At 36.6% G+C, this 21,503-nt stretch overlaps 1 protein-coding gene and 1 long non-coding RNA gene across 2 annotated transcripts; one reads left to right on the top strand and one right to left on the bottom strand.

Annotated features, from left to right (window-relative positions):
• The first annotated feature begins 142 nt into the window (after positions 1–142).
• On the top strand, positions 143–20,225 carry LOC123666461 (WAS/WASL-interacting protein family member 1-like). The gene is made up of 10 exons (XM_045600553.1): positions 143–335; positions 4,962–5,036; positions 8,030–8,165; positions 11,517–11,593; positions 11,942–11,990; positions 12,630–12,731; positions 13,095–13,191; positions 13,873–14,110; positions 14,913–15,042; positions 17,250–20,225. Exons 1-10 carry the CDS (start codon positions 273–275, stop codon positions 18,368–18,370), a joined length of 2,088 nt encoding a protein of 695 aa, XP_045456509.1. The 5' UTR covers positions 143–272; the 3' UTR covers positions 18,371–20,225.
• On the bottom strand, positions 15,787–16,907 carry LOC123666514. Its single transcript, XR_006745261.1, has 2 exons — positions 16,634–16,907; positions 15,787–16,371 (listed from the first exon to the last, which is right to left on the bottom strand). It is a non-coding gene; the product is annotated as an uncharacterized LOC123666514 (long non-coding RNA).
• Positions 20,226–21,503: the final 1,278 nt, after the last annotated feature.

Raw genomic sequence — 21,503 nt, 5'->3', positions numbered from 1 at the left:
GTTTTATATTTTTCATAACTTTTGAATGTAAATGAACTACGTATTTTTTTGATTTCATTTTGATGCCAGTGCCACCTAGCGGCCATAATCGTAAAATAAATGTTTTTCCCGTCAAAAGAAACGGAAAAACACGAGTGTGCGTCGCCTGTAGTAGATATCAGCTGAATTATTCGGCTAAAATGCCCTGGCACGGGCATACGTAGTCGTCGGTCCGCCATTACGACGCAGCCGAGACACGTTCGTCGTATTTAGTTAAATATTTTCGTTTATAAATGAGTAATAACGCTCATGAGCTAAGTAATCGACTTCTGAATGCCCTGGATAAGAATTACAATGTAAGTTTACGAGTTTTGAAGATCATAAGCCAGATAAGCAAGTGGGAGATACGGAAACGGCTCGCACGAGCCTGTGACACCCGACTCGAGTCGCGATTTGGCCTTTTGTAAGGTTGTTTCATTGATATCAAGCGCTCAGTGCGATTGTTAAAGCATGTAGAACCTCACTCGAACCGATGGGGCGAATGTAATACGAAGTCCATGATGTAAATGTGGTTAGTGTGTGGATACGTGAGCGTTGCAAGTGATGTACGGGGCCACTGACGTCGCCAGCACTCCTCTCGTCCCTCCGTCCCTAGTAGTGCCAAATGTTTTGCAATGTGAAAGTATGGAATTGTGCCACGCGTGACCTTTCCCGTAGATATTCGTCGGGTTGCGGTTAAGCTTTGCTTAACTATGTTCGAAAATGAAAAGTGTGTTCTATTCCATACCCTTCAATACGTTCGGTTCTAGAATTAGTTGCTAGCAGCATGTTGCCAACGGGCGCGTGGTGCTTTTTATTCTCTTACTCGAAGATTACGGATATAAGTGAATATATATTTTTTTATTCTAAATGGTGCAACAGCAGGTCAGTCAAGTTTTCGCAACACTTATGAATCTATACACAATTTTAAAATCTGATGAAATATTAGTCATGGTTTTCTGTCAATCATAATTTTTTTTTTGTACATTGACTTTTTTATGTATTCTATCATAATTTTTTAAAGCTATCACAAAGTTTTATTTCAATGATAAGGTGTATTTCAAACTAAGCTATGATTGATTCTATAGACAATTTAGTATTATATCATTACAGAAGTTATAAAAATGTGCAATAATGTGTGTAAAGGGGTACAATGTGGTCAATACACCAGGTGAGTGTTCGTTGACCCCAAGTTGAATTTATAATTACAGTACCTAAACTATTAACTAATTGAATGCTATTAGCTAATATCTTATCAATATTGTTTGTATTTTGTTAATACTTCATTTCCAAAACGAAATTACTTTGCAAATAGGTAATTTATGACCTTGTGATCTTTACACATCTTTCTAGAAACTTGCAAATTTTTTTTACTACTAAATTTGATTTTGGTTTATCACTATGGTAATATAAGATATAATATTATTGTATACTATATCTTTTTTTTAATAATACATTTTACAATACTATAAATCCTTAAAAAATGAGTTTTATCCAAAAACAGCTTGGCCTAACTCAAGTAGATGAACCATTTTGTACTATTAAATATTCAGTATAATTTTATAAATATACATTTTTATAACTCTCAGTAACTATTAACACGTTAAACGCCAGCTTGAATTTTTAGTTTTTCTGTTTGGGCCATGGGGGACACCATGTAGTCGTCATCCAATTTTTCCATTGGTGTCGCGGGGGACACCACATGAACGCGAGCCAGAGTCAACTTAAAAAATATGACTTAAATATATATGTCATATAGTGTAAGGCAAAATAATCAAGTTCTTTAAGAATGGGTGTGTGCAATAAAAACTATAAAAATTTTGTAAGTAAGGTCTTTTAAATTGACCCAATTGACTAAACAAGTGAGGACTAACTTGTGTCCCCCATGGCGTTCAACGTGTTAATGATGTTTATGAGTAAAATATTAAAGTTATTGATAAAAGATAATATTAAAAAATATATACATATTGATAATCTATACTAATATAAAGCTGAAGAGTTTGTTTGTTTGAACGCGCTAATCTCAGGAACTACTGGTCCGATTTGAAAAATTTTTTCAGTGTTAGATAGTCCATTTATTGAGGAAGGCTATAGGCTATATATCATCACGTAAAGATCGATAGGAGCGGAGCACTAATGAAGAATGTTTCAAAATTGGGGGTTTTTTCAAGTAACTATTCAACATGGACAAAGTCACGGGCAGTAACTAGTGTATCAATATGGAATATGGGAATACCCATATGTAAAATTTATTGTTATTAAGTTTACAGATATTACTCGATGACGTAAATATAATGTAAATATGAGAATATTGAAATGCATACAAATATTTCTGATAATATTAATTTTTGAAATATTTAGATCTATTTAAAAATAGCATTTGATAAGCTTTAAAATGCCCCAAATTAATGTGATTTAATATTTTTCTTGTTGTATAATTGTACAAAAAATAAACTATAAAGTTACAGACGAAATTTAAAGTATAATGTTTTAAATAAACATCAAAAATCAAACAATATTAAATAATTATAAAATCTAAGAAAAGCCAACTTTAACGTAAATAGTACGAAAAAATTGCCAAGAAGAGCATCTATGAGTTTATAACTATTAAAAATTAACACACAAATTATGTAAAAAAACTAAGGAAGTCTAGCCTGGACCAGAATTAATTAACTTACGAGCTTGAATAATTAAAATGATTTAGAAAATATATATATATATATATAGTATAAAACAACTTTAAACCATTTTATGCAACAGCAAATTTTTCTACTTACCTTTTATTGTAGCAGAATATAAAAAAGTCGATAATAGGTATTATGTTATTACTGCTTGTTGTACACCTTATGTACTACTTAAGGCCTGTTTTACTGGCTGTGGATCAGTTTGTCCTACACATAAGTTACATTTAGGATTAAACTGTGGGATGTAGAATAGAGCTTTAATACCTGTACCTCCTCGGATAAAAAACTACAACCTTTAGATTCACAAATGCACAGATAAGTATTACAAATACAGTGAAGCATGATGGTAAAAAGCAATACAATCATAATCTTTTTTATTCGGATAATGTCAAATGGGGTTAACGGTAATTGATGAAATAGGCCCTTAGGCTATTGTTAACTAAACAAAAAGTAGACTTTGTATTATGCATCAGCATATCAACCGAAATAATAGATAAAAAAGAAAATGACTACATTACGGTTGTGCTTACGATTATGGGAATTACTCATTTGATATCTGAATTAGTATTTAAATGATAAGTGATTCATAATATTGATACAACAAAAGTTATTTACATCTACAAATTCATCAAAATCAAAAAAATATTTTATTCAAACATTCATTAAAAGTGAAGCTACCACCGATTCAGAATGTCGATGTCTTCTGCAGAGAAGAACCGACAAGAAACTGCAATTACTTACTCTTTAAAAAAAATAAACTGTTTTAATACAAATTTTGTAATATCTTTCATGAATTACATAATTTAAATTAAGCTCAGTTATCAAATTCTTCAAACAGTTTAGGCATTTAAGGAAAGCACTACTACCCACATTCTCAAACAGCTGAGTAAGGTATACTATCATTATAGCTATTAAATTAAAAAAAAAAATCTATTTCAGCTATTTATGTAGAGTACTTAAATCGCTTATCAAAAGTTATGTTTATGTCATGTTTGTTTAACAGTATTTTTTAATTTAGAATGGAGAGAAAAAACAATTGAAGGTTTTGAAGATAATTTATATTATTAAAGGTTGGTTAGAACTTGTTATCTATATAACTAAGGAGTAACAATGATAATAATAAATATCTCAATTTTAATTTGTAACCAAAACCAGTTCAGTTACTCTACCTATGTATTTTGGGAATTTATAAACTCACTAAAAACATAAATGTGATCATTTGACAATGTTACGACATAGATAAGTGAAATTTCATAAAATGGTTATAAGAAACTTAATTATTAACATTGCATCATTTCTTTTGTCAGTCTGTTCTATGATTTTAAATATTGTATTATACTTGGTCTTGGATTTCTTCTATACTTTATGTATAGCTTTTCTAATTTATTTGTATTTTAAAATGGTTAATTTGTGTCATTAAATGTTTTACAAGCTAATCATCATTACAGCCTATACAGTCCACTGCTGGACATAGGCCTCCACAAGTTTACGCCAAAAATAACGTGAACTCATGTGTTTTGCCCTTAGTCACCACGCTGGGCAGGCGGGTTGGTGACCGCAGTACTGGCTTTGTCGCACCGAAGACGCTGCTGCCCGTCTTCGGCCTGTTGTATTTCAAAGCCAGCAGTTGGATGGTTATCCCGCCCTCTGTCGGCTTCGATGTAGGGTGGTGGGTTCTATTCTCACCTCTAGGCTGTATATTTACATCAGATGATCACCTATACGTGATGTATGAAGTTTGTATGTTAAATTTAGAATTTTTATTTAATTTAAAATTACATAGCATATGTCATAGGCGTATTTGCCAACTCACTCCTACAATTAAAAAATCGTCATAAACATTTTTCAATTAAAAAATATCAGCATACGTAAATCTACAATGGTAGGAAATCGATTTGAGTTTCGTTTCTTTTTCCATTGTAGTAAATTGATTGTTGTTGGTCGTAAAAATTCAGCGAGTAAAAATTAAACTGTTTCCGTTCTTACCTTTGATATTTTTATTGGATGTATACTTTATTGCCAATGGTATTTTTGCTTTATTGTATTATCATATGTTTTATTTACTATTATTGCATATTATTAAAAAAAAACGTTGTGGTGTAAGATATGTCAATTTGGTTGGTATATTCAGGAAACTTTGTTCTGAGTATCTCTAAATTAACTATAATGGGTATAAAACTTCTTGATAGTATTAAGACTAAAAAAGAAGTCAATTTTGTATTGAATTTAATTATATAACATTAATATTTTATTTTACAGGTCGTCGACATGCAGACGGTTAATGAAATTATATCCATTTTGGAGAAGTTTAATATCACAAAAGAGCTGTTGGAGGTAATGTACCTGTTTATTTACAAAAATTCTAATAAATAATAATAATAAAATAATCATACATACATACATTTATATTAATAAGAACACAAAATAAAATAAAAAAATTGGTAAAAAGTAACAAACTATTATCAATCTATTTTCTAAGTTTATGGGTATGTGTTATACCTTGATTTAATACTATCCATCGGATACAGCTCTGCCTTGTTGATAACACTACTCCCATCATACAAACATTCATTGAACCAAATTTTACACTAGGTATTATAATTAAGGACCATGTAAGGGGTCATTAATTACGTGAGTTATTTTTCTATTAGCTTAGCCTCCTTGATTTGCTTGGATTATTTTTATAATTCGGTAAAATAATAAACTGTAGATATGCTATAGTTAAGTTATTTAAATTAAATAAAATTTAATAGTCATGACATTTATTTTAGAGGGCAAATTAAAAACTCAATTTTTTAATATCTGTAATATTTTATATTTTTTGAAGTGTGAGATTTTCAATCCCCCCCCCCCCCGGTTTAAATGAGATTCGTTTGGTGAGATTTAATTGGACCCCTCACCCCATTCTGAGCTCACGCTATTAATGGATGTCCTTTAAGTTAAGACCTTTCCTTATTTCAACCTGGGCATAATGAACAGAGGCGGTGTAAGGCGTGGGCGGTCTGTGCCACCGCCCACGATCTCTCGGAGCAAAAAGCCTCGCCCTCAGAGCCAAAAATAAATGTGAAAAATTAATTTAAGAAATACCATGGGTCAAGAAAAACTTGGGCATTTTTATCTATTGAAGTAGATATAGCATGTAAGATAAATTACGAACCAATCATTAAAATAGAAAATTTTTAGTTTTACTGAACTCCTTAAATGATGTGTTTTTCTGTTTCTTTATCTTCCTTTTTTTCATTTTTTTTAAATGTCCCAAAGAAATATAAGTAAATATTCAGGTGTGTTTCTTAATTAATAAAAACGTTGCGGAGGGGTACCCCGAGGGGTAGCCGGTAAAAAACGTCCGTAACGTTAAAAAAGGCGTAAGATTTTTATGTATAGTCTATGTATGTATAGTATATGTTTTTTCTATTCCCCTTTTTTGCCCCATCAGAGGACGTTGCAAAATGTTCGTTGCCCACATTAAGTTTAGGACTTACGTTACCATGTTTTTTAATATTAATATAAAAAAAATATATATATCATGTATTTACCTAGGTAGGTTACAGTAATTACTTTGTCTTACAAAAATTGAAATTGAATAATTACTAAAATTTGTACCTTTTTTTTGTAAAAGCAAGAAAACCAATCTGTGTGTGTTTGTCTCTAAACTCCTAAACGGCTGAACTGATTTGTTTAAAATTTTGTACGTAATTTTCTATGGGTTCATGAATGGTTTGTAAACAATTGGACCGAACATTGGTGGCGTTACTATAGGTATGTGAGCAATCAAATTTGGTAGCCGTGTTTAGGGCAAGATAACGTCTGCCGGCTCCGCTAGTAGTAAATGTATATTTTTTTCTAAATGGAAAAGTATAATTTGGCTTTATATTAAATATTAACAAATAAAAAAATTACACTATACCTTGTCCAACCGTTTATAATTTTTTTTTTTTTTTTCGATAGCTCACGCTTTTAAATTACAGTTTTTTTGTCGGAAAAATTTCTATAGTAGTCTCACACTTTATTGACGGATGTGATTTAACCACAGATTTTATCAAACAGTTCCTGAAATAAAATAAATCGATCATATTATGTTAAAAATAATTTAACGTCATGTAATTATTGTTTCTATCATTGAGCTTGGAGAGAAGGAGAACGATCGCTACGTACTAAAGCATTAGCCTAAAAATTTGTACATAATTTATATAAACATTAATTTTTCAGCCACCAGTCGCGCTACCGTCGGTAAATAGTGTCTGTGAAGTTAGCTGTTTATGTCATGTGCTTATGAGTACAAGTAGATGAAGTTAGTTGAATAATGTACATGGAGCTTAGAGGAAACGGTTATTCAGCTTGTTGGGAATTTATGGACCTTCGAATGTCTAATAAAATGATCGGACTAAACGTTGATAGATCATTTCAAATTAGCCCACAACAGCCCGCGCTTTTATTGACACAATTCAGCGATCGCAGCGCTACGCTATTTCGTCGATATTTCCGGGACATTTTCAACAGCGATCATTCTGCTTCTCTCCAAGCTCCGTGGTTTCTATAAATTTAATGAATATAGGAAATAAAAATAGTATCGATGACTCCAAGATTGATAATTTGCAACGATTCTGTTTTTAAAATTTCCAGTTCTAATTTCTTTTTTTCTAATTTTACTTTTTAATCCTTCTCATGGAGAAAGGAGCTCGTTTCTATATCCTTGTCCCACTGAGCCCTCAGCCCTTTCTCCGTTTCTTTTGTTGATGTGCTGTAAAATTAGAATAAATGTTATGGATTACCACATTATTAATTACTGTAATACAATTCTCACAATCAAATCAGAGTTAATTAATGATATTGTATGAAATACTTAATACAAGTGTTTTTCAAACTTTCTCAAACACATGAGCCTCTTTTTTAAGTTGCAATTTTTTTTTTCTAAACCCTAATACTAGGCTGGAATCTAATACTACGTCCAATATCAGTAAATTTTCATGATATTATTATCAATTACGCAATTTTTTATTGGTGTAACACCTACAAATAATTGCCTATTAATTCACCCGTAACCCTCCTAAGTAAGGTTTCTCGACCCACAGAAAACCCATGGTCTGTAACAGAAATTTCCAGGGTGACATTTCAGGTTTCATCAAAGCAGGTACTTTATCCGTCGACATATACGAAAACCTAAAAGTTCTTAGGATGGGAACTCTTGTGGAAAAAAACCCGAAACGATTCTTAAATTGGTATTTTGGTATTGGCTATGGTAGTATGAGCGAACAGCTCATTTTGAGAATCTCTAACCCAAAATAATTTAGGCATCTATAATTAAAAGCAATATTCGCTTGTTCCAGACCACCCGACTGGGCAAGCACGTGAACGAGCTCCGACGCAAGACAAGCGACCCGACACTCGCTCGCCGCGCCAAGGTGCTCGTTAAGCGGTGGCGAGACCTCGTCATACCAGCCATCGCATCGCCTGCCCATACGGGTAACTATTACTATTATACCACCCGTATCATAATACCTATTTTTGATGATATTGATTTATTTTTTATTAAATAATAATAAATAAGCGCCTTACACTCAACGGTCATGGATTTAGTCTTGTCTCGGTAATCTAACACACAATACACAAGCACAAACGTCCAGACCACGGCAAACATTTGTATGACTAATACAAATGTCTGTCGTGAGCGAATCGAACCCGCGACACCATGTGCAACAGCCAGTATGACTGCAGCGCCAACGCGCCATCGATAAATAAAATATTATCTTTATACCACCCGTACGTGTTATTGGGATGAAAATTTGTTAAATTCAATGAGGTCGGGGCACAGCAGGAAATATCTTGGTCAAAATTTGGAGCCCCGACTGGAAAAGCACCAAATAGCACTGCTCCCAAGCATTGTTGTGTTCCTGCGATAAGTAAAGTAGCCCTCTGGCTACTGGGGGGGGGGGGGGGGGATTATCGGCAACGCAATGCAATGCTTCTGGTGCTGCGGGCGACTAAGCTACGGTATGCATTTACCATTAGGCGGACCTAAAGTTCTGACTAACGAACACAGCAATAATTATACAATTCGGTGCAGCTGATCGGTCAAGTTATACGCGTACACACATTTCGCCGATTTATTTTTATATGTATAGAATACACGAGTTGTGAATAAAACTAGATTCAACAAATGACTACTGTTATTTTATTTATTTACACTTTTATGCACACCAGCACAAAAATAACAAATTTAATTAAATACACAAAAAAAAAAGTTGCACTAGTTGCGACAGGCCGTTATTATTGCTATCAATAAATTATTTCGTTTATTTGAACTTTGAGGGGATTGTTGTCACTGTTAAGTGTTCCTTTACGAGTGCGATGCGTATATTTCTGTTTAAAACTAGCTCACCCGGCAGATGTCCTATTTTACGAAGTCTTAAATACATATATATTACGCTTCAGCCTATAATATCCCACTACTGGGCATAGGCCTTTTTCCTCATGTAGGAGAAGGATCAGAGCTTAATCACCACGCTGCTCCAATGCGGGTTGGCGGATATATTCCCTACTATGAGTAACGATCGCTATCAGGTGTACATTATAACAACCGGGACCGACGGCTTAACGTGCTCTCCGAGGCACGGTGGGAAGACCCACAAGGATTGCATAAACACCCAGACCACGGCAAACATCTGTATGGCCAATACAATGGTGCACAGGCGGTCTTATCGGTAAACAGCGATCTCATCCAGACAACCAGCGTGGAGGAGGTAAGCGGAAAGGGTGTACAAAACCAAATATACACACATATATATAGGTACACACATATATAAACAAAATTAACTATACTTAGTAAAAATTACAATATATTTGAAAAGATCGTTACGTTTTCTGAAACTTCCCAATTTTTTTACACAATTGTCTTCATTTTTTATTCTATAAGAACACCTACAAAGTACCTTAAGAAATTTTCTAAAGTAATTAAAACTTAACAATAAAGTTAGCCGAATTGGTCAAGTCGTTTCGAATTTTTCGCTTAGCAACACAATGAGTGATTAATTTTTATTTACATAGAAGACTATCGATTAGCCGCCACTTAAATTAGTCGAACAAAATCACAATAAAAATATCATTTAGATAGAGTACAAAATTACTTTTCTATTGTCATTAAACAAATATACTTTGTTTTATGACGGTCATTAAAAGGTAATCATTTTAGTCTTTTATAAATTAATTGTATGAATTAAGTTCCGAACCTTCCCCTACATGGAGTTAAACTGTTAATTGTTTTCGCTGCACTGTTTATCACATCAATTGTATTTTTTTCTTTCTGTAAATAAATAAATAACTATTATCCCAGAATTAGGAAATCAATTACCACAATTAATATAAAAAGCGAGTGCACTGCATACTACTATGCGGCTACTAAAATATACTGACGTTAAAAAGTTAACGATATGGTATCAATACTAAACACCTTATAACTTTATTTGATACCTACACACCAACAAAAAGGATTCTGTTGAAGCAACAATTGTGTCCCTGGATAACACCCACCATTAGAACTATGAGAAGACTACAATAACCAAAGTCATTTGGGTTACGAGTCAACAAAGAATGAGGCTCACAAAGCATAAAAAAGCCTTTAAAAAAGTGGTCTGACGCTCTGGGGGCCCGAAAAGGGAGCATATTATAGGAAATACTTAAACAGATGTATTAAAAAAATCACTACTGTTGTGGAAAAATTTAAAGAAAAATATTTGCATTTGTAAAAGACAGGAATATTATTGGCTGGTGAACGATGGACGGGAATATTGTGGTGGACGGTGGCAACGACGATAATATGATCTGAAGACGATGAACAAACACTTAGAGATAAAGCGCTGTAAAAATCCTACATAATCTAATCAAACCTATTCTAAATTTAATAGATTTGGTCCAGATTAAAGAACCTCAATGTTTCTAATCAATCGGATGTATTAAAAATCTTGAAGGGGATAAAAACAAATGCATAAGGTACAGACGAAAGCTCTTTAGAGATGTTGCTGATGACTTTACCAAAAAATTTGGGCACTCTCATATCAATTATTATTAATAAATCCCCATCCACTGGCATATTTCCCGGGGCTTGAAAAACTGCAAATTGTTAAGCCACTACCAAAAGCGAATAACACCACTTAGTTACAAGAGACTTGGGATTGATGTGTTCACCGCGCAAGATCTGGGAATGGGTTCTTGTGTCTTTTTCACGTGCTTTTGAATCGGTTGATACTTCATTAATGTTGTCTCAATTATATTTCTGCGATCATTTTGGTTGAATAGTTTATTTAGTGACCGCGCTCAAATGCAGATCAACCATACTAACGGCTCTAGAAAGTTTTCCACGAAATCCCCAGTCCCTAGAGGATTTACCTCAGGGCTCTTCGTTTTAAGTCTTGGTGTAATATTTATTTATGTCTTTTTGTTAAATATATTAGTTATAACGATCACGATTCAGCCGGTAACATCCCACTGCTGGACATAGGCGCCTTTATCCTTGTAGGAGAACGGTTAGAGCTTAATCTACCAGTCTCCTCCAGTGCGGGTTGGCTGATATATTCCCTACTATGAGTTACGATCGCTATCAGGTGTCTATGACCTTGACGAACTGCTTAAATTGCTTTCAGTGTCCCCACCGGACAGACAACCAGACTGAATAGCAGTATTTGTACAAATACAAATCCATATCGCGCGGGAATCGAACCCGCAATCGCCAGTTTGTGAGCGTCCAACACGGTGCACGCATCAGTACATCGAAGCGACGTCAATATATTAGTTATATTTATCTATAAAATATCTGTCCAGGGTCGAACCGATCGTCAGCGGAGCGACAAGTACGCAGATTGGGAGGCACACCTCTCACATCTCCAGCACTATCACGCGTAAGTTTTTCATTTTGACTAATAATAATTATGTTAAGAGTTTAATAATAATTAATTTTTGACTCTTTTTTTTTTTGGTACATAATAATGTCATATTATCATATCAAAATTACTGTGTCTAACGGGGTATATCCTTATTAACAATTGCTCAAACAGTTTGTTTATAGACTTAATCTTGGATTGTAATAAATAAATAAATAAATATTCATTAAAGTTCTTGTTTATTGAATAAAATTGTAAGTGTAGGCTATAATACATCACGGTATAACACACGGTGCAATGTATTAAATGTTAGTTTGTCTAAGGTGTATATTATCTCTGGTGGTATAACATAATCTGTGTTCACAGCATGTGGTGAGCCCCGCGGTACCGAGTCCCAGACTTCTTGCTAGGCCAGGTAACATATTGCTATCTATTATTAGTAATTATATAAGTAGTAAGGATAGTTATAGTAATACTCCATATTGCAAACAATTACAAAATATTAGGAGTTTTAATATTCTGTCCTAACTTAACAATTCTTATAACGTAAACTAAGCTTCACTCAGATATTGGCAAATCCTTCAGGGAGCCAAAGTAAAAGAAGAAGATGAAGGAGTTTTAATAAAGAAAAATGTACAAGAGCAGTTTTGGCAATTTTTTTCAAATATATTTTAAGCGTAGAGTGGTGTAATAAAAGCAGCTGGTGTCATTATAGAGTTACATTCAATAACATTTTCAAATTTAAATTATCAATTACTAATGATTGCTCTCCGTGTTAGAAGCGCTAGTGTTTGCGGGTTTGATCTCTTGACAAATGTCTGTATGGGTATGTAAATGTTCCAGTGTTTGTAGTGTTCAGAGTGTCTGTATTTGTATTGCGTGTTTTCCAAGATTTCTCTAGATTTTTATCATACTAGAGCCTGTTGAGCCCGGGCATTCCCTAGGTAGTCCAATTCAAAATTCCTTAAACAAACTCTACCTTAATATTTAATAAAATTAGTTTTTATTATGGGTATATTTTTAAGGTGTGTCAATAATAACGTCTTATTTCCAGCATGGGGTGGTTACGAGTCGGACTCGCAGGACGTGATCCTGGTGGACGACGACCCCCCGCCCCCTCCGCCGCCCGCCCTCACGCACAAGCCTGTCACACCACGTTAGTACTTGTTATACTTAACCCGGCCACTTTTTTATAATTTCGATTTTAAACAAGCGTACGGCCGGACGGTAAGCGGATCAGGATCGGATGCCACATCAGAAGCATCGCAATCATCCCCAGGAGCTCTGGCCACCTTGTTATCACAGGAACACAACACTACTTAAAAATAGTGGTACATAGCGAGCGCTTTGCCAACCCTACCCCCTAATTGATATTTCATTTTCGTCTCTCAAATTAGGCATCTTATGGAAAAAAGAAATTATATTTTTCTTTCTTTTGACATTCTAATATTTTTCACGTGTTTTCGTTTGATTTGATACCATAAATTTTATATAATAAACAATATTATGATTTTTTCAGCTGTCAAGAGAATGTCCACCCCGGATGTTTTGAGTGATGAAAAAAAAGCGAAAAGGGACAAAAAACCAAAAGAAGAAAGGAGACGTCCAAAAAGAAGGTAACTTAATACTTATTTTTGATTATTAAAAATAATTAATCAAGGTATGGCAGGAAACATCTTTCCCAAAATCTGGAGCAGCTGTGGTAAAGTATCTCAACCTTACAGAAGATTACAACCAAATCACAGTACTCCCAAGTAGTGTTGTCATCCTGTTAAGGTTTTCAGAGCTCTTGGGGGTGCACAGTAAGCGGGTTGTCCTGGTGTTATCATCAGGCATCAAAATGCTACAGTTACCGCTTACCATCATTCGAAATAATTGTTTTAGTTGTTAAATGAACGAAATTATTATTTATAATAGTAGATCTTGTTTGATTCAGCCTGTAACATCTCACCACTGGCCTTAGACCTCTACATGTAGGAGAAGGGTCTCAGCTTAATGTACCACGCTGCTCAGTTCAGTAATATATCCAAAATATTGTTTTGCGTGTCATAAATGGCACCATTGTTACCATCATGTTTTACCATCCTTGGTCTAAACTCATATTGGTAACTATCATTATTTGACCACACGTTACCGCAGCGGTTACAGCACTAGCTGTTGCGCTGGCCGTCGCAGGTTCGAACCCCACAACAACACAACAGACATATAAATGTATGTATTAGACATATAAATGTTTATTGTGGTCTGAGGTTCCCCAGTTGACTGTAAAGCATTTATTTATTATTTATTTATATCAGGGGCCACAGTCGCGCCGGCTCCGGAGCGGAGACGACGATACCGGAAGTCCCCGAGCCGTCCGTCCCGCCCGGGACAGGCCCACCCGGGACTCCTATCCCGCCCGGGACCGTCGCGCCGAACACGTGGGGCGCCCGCAACGGCTCGGGACCGGAACGTCGACGGAATGGATGGAGAAGGGACCCACAAGACCCCTACACAGCGCTCGTTAACAGACTGCCACCGGCTGGTGCTAAGAAGGTTATTGTTATAACACTATTTAATTATAATTCGGCGCAGAAACTCCTCCTTCCGAACTTGGGGGTACGGTCGTCAACACGCTTGCGTTGTTTCTGGTGTTGCTGGCGTCTATAAGCTACGCTAATCTCTTACCATCAGGTGAGCCATACACTTGTTTCCCGACCTAGTTATATAATTTTTTTTTTAGTAAAGTGAGAAGAAAAGTCAAGTTTAACTGAGGTAGGGCACAGCAGGAATTTCCTGCTCAAAATATAGAGCAGCCCGACTGGGGTAGTACCTCGACCTTACAGAAGACCACAGCTAAATAATACTGTTTTCAAGCAGTATTGTGTTCCTGTTGTTGAGTAAGGTGACCAGAGCTCCTGGAGGGATTGGGGATTGGGTCGGCAACGCGCTTGCGATGCTTCTGGTGCTGCAGGCGTCTATAAGCTACGGTAATCGCTTACCATCAGGTGAGCCGTACGCTTGTTTGCCGACCTAGATAAGCATAAAAGATTTAGATCTTTTTAATCTCACGTTGTGTTTATCCAAAGCTCATAGAGAACATAAAATTTAGTTTGCAAAGTAGAAATAGCTTAATTACTTACTTAAGGAATGCTTTCCTTGGTGTTAAATTAACTTCATGTTGAATTAATAAAAAATTTCTTTACCGGTCAGCGATAACACTATTTATAAATTTCACTAGTGTATGTAATAGTCTGTAACCTTTCACAAGAATAAAACTACATTTTACTTCATTTTATTATTATTACTAATCCCAATACTTCAAATATTTGATTTTTTTATTTTAATATTATTACAGGTTAAAACAACAAAGGAGCTATTAGAGCAGATCCAGTCGCGGGGTAGTGGCAAGACTCCGTCGAGACCACTATCTCCGCGCTCACCCGGCTCACCCCACTCACCAGATGTCATGCTTATAGAACCGGATTGTACGTTAATATGATGTTTATTTTTGCTTAAGTGCTTGTGTTTTGTGTGGTTTTGGGACTTTACATAGGATTTCATTATACTGAGTACCATTTCACAAAAGTGGAATTATACACAAGTGGCAGATATATGTAATGGCTCTTAACTTATTGAATGTAGCATTTTGACCAAAACCTTAAGACACTCTCGCTTGACTCTTGGATCAAGGGTCATATTTAAAAGGTGGTGTTGCTTGAAAAGGTCCATATTGTGAGAAGGTTCCTCAGCCTGGAGTCTTAACTACCGGCAGCCTGGGGCTTAACCTGTTACTGGAGGTTTTTTTTTATAACGATACTGAAAAATGTATATCCTCGTAAGTCCTGTGTTTTATTAACACCAGTAGTCATATCTGCCGGCTGTACTATACCAAGTACAAACTAAGAATAATGCTTCAGACCGAGACAAAATTATGTCGATTTTAGGCAATTTTTGAAGTGAGGGTTCGTTGTGTGTATTTTTTACGGTATGTTTGTGATGTATAGCACCTTCTTAAAAAGGAAATAATTAAAAATATTTGTACTTGTGGGAGTACATTAGGTTTTAACACAGTATAATAAAACAATATGAAAAAGTTATAAGCTTTTATTTCGTATTAAAATTAAATATTATTTTTGTTCTAAAATCACTTAGTAGTATATATTTTATTTTATTACAACATAAACAATATTTTTCTTCTAGAAACATTTATAAAATACTCCCTCAAAGAAAATATTAGCATAATTTACTTTTATAAACCAGAGGATAACAGTATCACTATTCTTAATTATCGAAATAGGATAGAGGACATAACAATCTTCCTTACGTGCTAGTTTAATTGACATCTTATTTCAAAATCACTTTTTATTTCTTATTATTAATTCTCTTGTCGATGAAAGGCCCTGCAACAATTTCTTGTTGAGTTCAGGCAAATAGCTACATTACAGTCAGAGCATTTAAATAAACTCCTTTTGTCACACCCAGAGAGATGGCCTCGTTGTTGTTTGTCTAGATGTTCCGGTAAGTGGATATTGCCATATAAGCGTCGCATTTTTGATGGTACAGGCACTATGCCCGCTATGTCGTGCCCTTGTACTTGTACTTCTGCCACGGCCACGTCCAACTCGTTGGTCACGAGCACTTTGAGTACGACGAGTAGATCCACCTCCACTTACAGCGATTTCTATTTCTCCACCTTCAGATTCCGAGGACAGGTTTAGGTTAGGTCAGGGAGGTCAGGTCAGGCACATATTCATCATCCGAGTCTTCGAACTCCGAATTATTAAGAAGTTCTGCTATTTGTATTTCGTCGAAAGCTACAAATACGAAAAAAAAACAGTAGTTATATAGACCGAATGTACCACCTCAAGTACAAATTATAAACAGTTATTTATGTGACAAACGCCTAACGTACCATGTGAAGTACAAATTATTTTGACTCATCAGGAACCACTTTAAATATATAGTCTTCTTACAAATATTGCTTGTTTTACAATATTCATAATTTAAAAGCACTATTTCATTTCAAAAACAATAGAAAAAACAAATGATTTAATTGATATAAACAGACAATCTTACCTCGTGTTAGCCGACGAGCCGACCGCATGGTCATCTTGCTAAAAAGTGACACTAACACTGACAGTTGACGTAACCTGTCTAACATGACGGAATTGACTACAGAGTAAAGAATTATAATAACAGTAGCAATGTTGGCGATGTAAAAAAACTACCCGGTAAATGAGCAATCCCTCATTTGTACTTGGGTAAGTACATTAGGCAGTTACTCCATCTATGTAGTACAAATCTCAGGTCTGAACTGTTATCGTTAATTTGTACTTGTACAAGTACGTGGGGACTTACGAGGATATAGTAGGATTGGACTCATGTCCATTGATTGACTGGAACAGATCTCTTCTAGGGATAAGTCCACCTTTGTCATTAACTATATGTGTAATTTTTTGTATAATCTGTTTTTAAGTGCAATAAAGTATATAATTAATTAATTAAGAAAAGAAATAAAGGTTATGGAATACTCATATTTCATATTTAAACTTATTCTCAAGCATAACAGATGGCGCCATGCGTGTAGATCATATAATGAGACAAAGAGAGAAAGAAAAAATGAGTTTAGTGATGTAAAAACTGAATGAATTGTGAAAATAATGACTCTACAGAGTGTACTATGTACTTACAGCTAGTCCAGTAAAGGTGGAGTCGCCGCTTCGCAACGGAAGCAGCGAGCCGAGGCGACCGAAGACCGAAGCGGAGCCGGAACCGGAACCGAAGCCGGAGCCGGCGGCGCTGCCGCCGCTCGAGGACGAGCGCGAGTGGGCGGAGTGCACGTGCGGCTCGGAGGAGGGCGCGGGCGGCGCGCGGGCGGCGTGCCCGGCGGCGCGGCGCGCGGCGCTGCGGCCGCTGCACGTGCAGGCGCTGCACCACGCGCTGCTGCCCGGCGTCAACGGCACGCGCGCGCCGCTGCAGCCGCACCGCTTCGCCGTGCGCCCGCCCGCGCGCGCCGACCGCCCCGAGCTCTTCACCAGCGTCGTGCCGCTCTACAGCTACTCGGACTACGCGGACGACTACTGCGTCAAGAACCTGGCCCGCGTGCCGCTCCGGGCGGCGCCCCCGTGGACGGAATTCGCCCCGGCGCCGCCCTCGCCGCCGCCGCCGCCCTCGCCGCCGCCACTCAGACCCTACCCCCTCGACGAACCCGAAGTGGAGGTCGAAGTCAAAATCGAGACAGAGGCCGCGGCGGATTCGGCCGACGACGGACCGACCGACCCCCCCGAGCCCGCTCCGACGTCGAAGCGCGAGCTGCCGAAGATCGAGGCCGAGATGGTGTCGCTGCCGAACCTGGAGCCGAGCGAGAGACTGAAGGCGCCTCTGCTCTCGACGGAGGACGAGACGCAGTTCGGTGCCGAACCGCGGGCCGACGTCGAAGTCTTCAAACAGTTCGTCAGTGAGCCCCCGGAGCACCGAACCGTCGAGCGGACGAAAGCGGAGGATATCGACGGTCGGACGCTGTACGCGCTCTGCGATGCCGCGCTGCGGGCTGTGCCCTACCGCTACGAGCAAACCTTCGCCGCACCTATCGTATCTCTTCCCGCCGTGAGGGAGACGGGTGAGGAGGGAGAGGGGCTAGTGGAAGGGGAGGAGGAGGCGCGAGACGCATTACTCGGCGCGTTAGATGCGGCCGAGCAAGCCACGGAGCGCGACGAGTTCGGTCGACCGCTACGGACCCCTAACTTCGCGGAGTGGCACGAGTGCGCTCGCCTCGGAGACCTCGTGGCGCTGCCCTACGTCGTCATAGACTGACGTCGGGACCCCCAGTCTCGCCGAATTCCAAGTGTCCTTATGTTAGTTTTAAGAGTGACGGTTGTATATAGATCGTGTGTGAGCGCTCGTGTGTACATACAGTTGGCGATGTGAGTGTGAGACCGCGGGTGTGATACAGAGCGCCGGTCGCCCCGGCGGAAACTCTGATGGAAATCTCTAGACTGTTTCGTATCGAGATATCTTGTTACCGAATGTGATTTATAAAGAAAATTAGGTAATTAATAATAATAGGAGTTCCAATTGTATATTATACATATATATTGCTATATCGAGTCAACTATCAGATGTGAATAATTTATAATCTTTCGATATGTGAGCCGACCACTATCGTCGTTTCGTAAGTGAAAATGGTACCTTGAACGATTTAATAAATTGTTTTCAATACATTGCGAGTAATTTTTAGACAAAAAATTGTCCGTGAGAGGCCTCCGCGTCGCGACGTTCTTTGCGGTTTGTTTCTTTAATTTTGTTAAGTGTATAAGTTGTTAGGGTTCGCGGGGGCTTTTGACGGAGCCGCCCGGTTTAGTGGGTCTGAACGATTCCAATGTGCCAGACGATTTGTGCCAGAAAACTGATGATTTTTTTAAACAATTTATTGCGAGTACCAAAAAGCGTATTATAACTTATAGTTTATCGTTTTCTAATGTAACAAAGTTTTTAGTCAACGAACTTTTGTAAAAAAGATATACAATTCGAAAAGTGATATTAAATCATGTTTTGTTTCAGTTTTTGTAGGATTACGTAGAAATCACTAGTATATCAATTACAATAGTAAATTATTATTATCACAGCTTATTCTCTTATTAAACTTAGTTATCGGATACCCAGAAGAGCAGTTTAATATTATATTGTAAAGCCCCATGTAATAATTATATTTTTTAAGTTTCAAATATAAATACGCACACAATATTGTAAATTGTTAAATAATTTGAGTTATAATCTCTCGGAATGAAGTTATATTACAACTTTTAAACGGCAAATAACCATAGATACTCCAAATTTAATTAATAATTAATTAGATATATTTATACATCTTGATAACATTGTTAGCGATGTACTTTTTGCACACCAAAGGTAAATGAGGACCAATAGTTTTGTTATAATGAAAAGAAAAATTCAATTTAGTTTTTCTATAGTTTTTGAACGTTTTCCTAATTTTGATGAAGTTAGAGTTTTGTTAAAAATCCTTCATTGTCGAAATTGTTATTTAAATGGTTTTTGTGATACCAAATTACATGAAATGACAAGACGTTATTTTTCAAGTCCTTGTTAAATTCATTGTCAACATTAGTTGGTCAAAATTGTGTTATTTTTGTGTCAATTTAAAGTCTTCCTTGTCTTGCTTAAACTTATGCTCCTGTCTCAATGTTAGTGTAATTTCTATATTATTTAAATTAAAAACTCATTGAAGACCAAAATTAGTGAAATTTTAGTTTTTATGTATATTTAAATATCTGACTGTAAATTTCAAGCTAATTTATTATGAAAGTCGCGTAAGTATTTTCCTAAAAGCGAAGTGTATCAAAGATGAAACTAAAAAAAATACAATTTGTTAAAGTTAAGTGTATTTGTCAAACATTAACTTAGATTGTTAAATGTTTCTATATAAGCTCTCTGTACCATCCATTTATTTTTATAATCAATATTTCTGTTAGATGTAATATATCAGATCCACTAAACTGAGGCTTGTAACTAAAGGCCTTACATGTAAAGCGCGGGATAATCCGGGCGTGGAGCTTGTATAGAGGGCAATGTAACCCGGAGACTGCCTTGTTGGACTTGTTCCGAAATTTTGGTAAAATATAGAAGCAAAATATATGTGTTTTTATTACGATTATATGTTTTATTTAATCCTAGTTCTAAGTCAGTAGACTATACATGATATTATGCAAAACATGGGAACATAAAACATGGGATTTATTTCCAGCTGTGGGACGTTACAGGCTGATTTAGTTTAGTTCAAACTATACATAGTGGCATTTAGTTAACACTGACATTTTATTTCAGACTAGTTGATCTATTGAAGGAAAGAAAGAAAAATATTTATTGTTCACAAAAATTTTTTTTAACAAAACAAAACAAATGTAGCTTCACAGAAATTGCGAGCAATAGAGGTAGCTTTTCTTTTTAACCAACTTCAAAAAAGGAGGTTACTCAATTCGACCGTATATAGTTTTTTTTATGTATCATCATCATCACAGCAGCCTTTCGCAGTACGCCTGCACAAGAACTCATGTGTTTTGCCCATAGTCACCACGCTGGGCAGGCGGGTTGGTGATCGCAGGGCTGGCTTTGTCACACCGAAGACACTGCTGCCCGTCTTCAGCCTGTGTATTTCAAAGCCAGCAGTTGGATAGTTATCCTGCGCTCGGTCGGCTTTTTAAGTTCCAAGGTAGTAGTGGAACTGTGTTATCCTTTAGTCGCCTTTTACGACACCCACGGCCCACGGGAAGAGAGGGGGTGGCTATATTCTTTGATGCCGTAACCACACAGCATGCATTTTTTATGTATGTTCGGGGATAACTTTGTCGTTTATGAACCGATTCTGATATTATTTTTTTTTTGTTGGAATCGACAAAATTTATATGTGAGCACATGATAAACATCAGCTTTCGATCAAATTAAAAATTATCAAAATCGGTACACCCAGTAAAAAGTTATTGCAGATTTTCGAGAGTTTCCCTTGATTTCTTTGAGATTCCATCATCAAATCCTGGTTTCCTTATCATGGTACCAAACTAGGGATATCCCCTTTCCAACAAAAAAAGAATTATCAAAATCGGTACATCCAGTAGAAAGTTATGCGGTATAATACAACGTAGGTCGACGAAAAAAGCGTCAACTAAAAACGCATTATTAGATATAACTCGAAAAGTAGTTGTTAGATCTCAAATAAATTTAAATGGGACCAATTGGCACACACCGCCTTTCGATTAAAACAAAATTTGTCGAAATCGGTCTACCCGGTCAAAAGTTCTGATGTAACATACATAACAAAAAAAAAATACAGTCGAATTGAGAACCTCCTCCTTTTTTGGAAGTCGGTTAAAAATTATCAAAATCAGTACACCCAGTAAAAAGCTATGCGGATTTTCGAGTTTCCTTCGATTTC

The sequence above is a fragment of the Melitaea cinxia genome, chromosome 26 (genome assembly GCF_905220565.1).
Source record: "Melitaea cinxia chromosome 26, ilMelCinx1.1, whole genome shotgun sequence".
Taxonomy (NCBI): domain Eukaryota; kingdom Metazoa; phylum Arthropoda; class Insecta; order Lepidoptera; family Nymphalidae; genus Melitaea; species Melitaea cinxia.
Note: the sequence above shows the minus strand (reverse complement) of the source record. Positions and strands in the feature narration are given on the sequence as shown.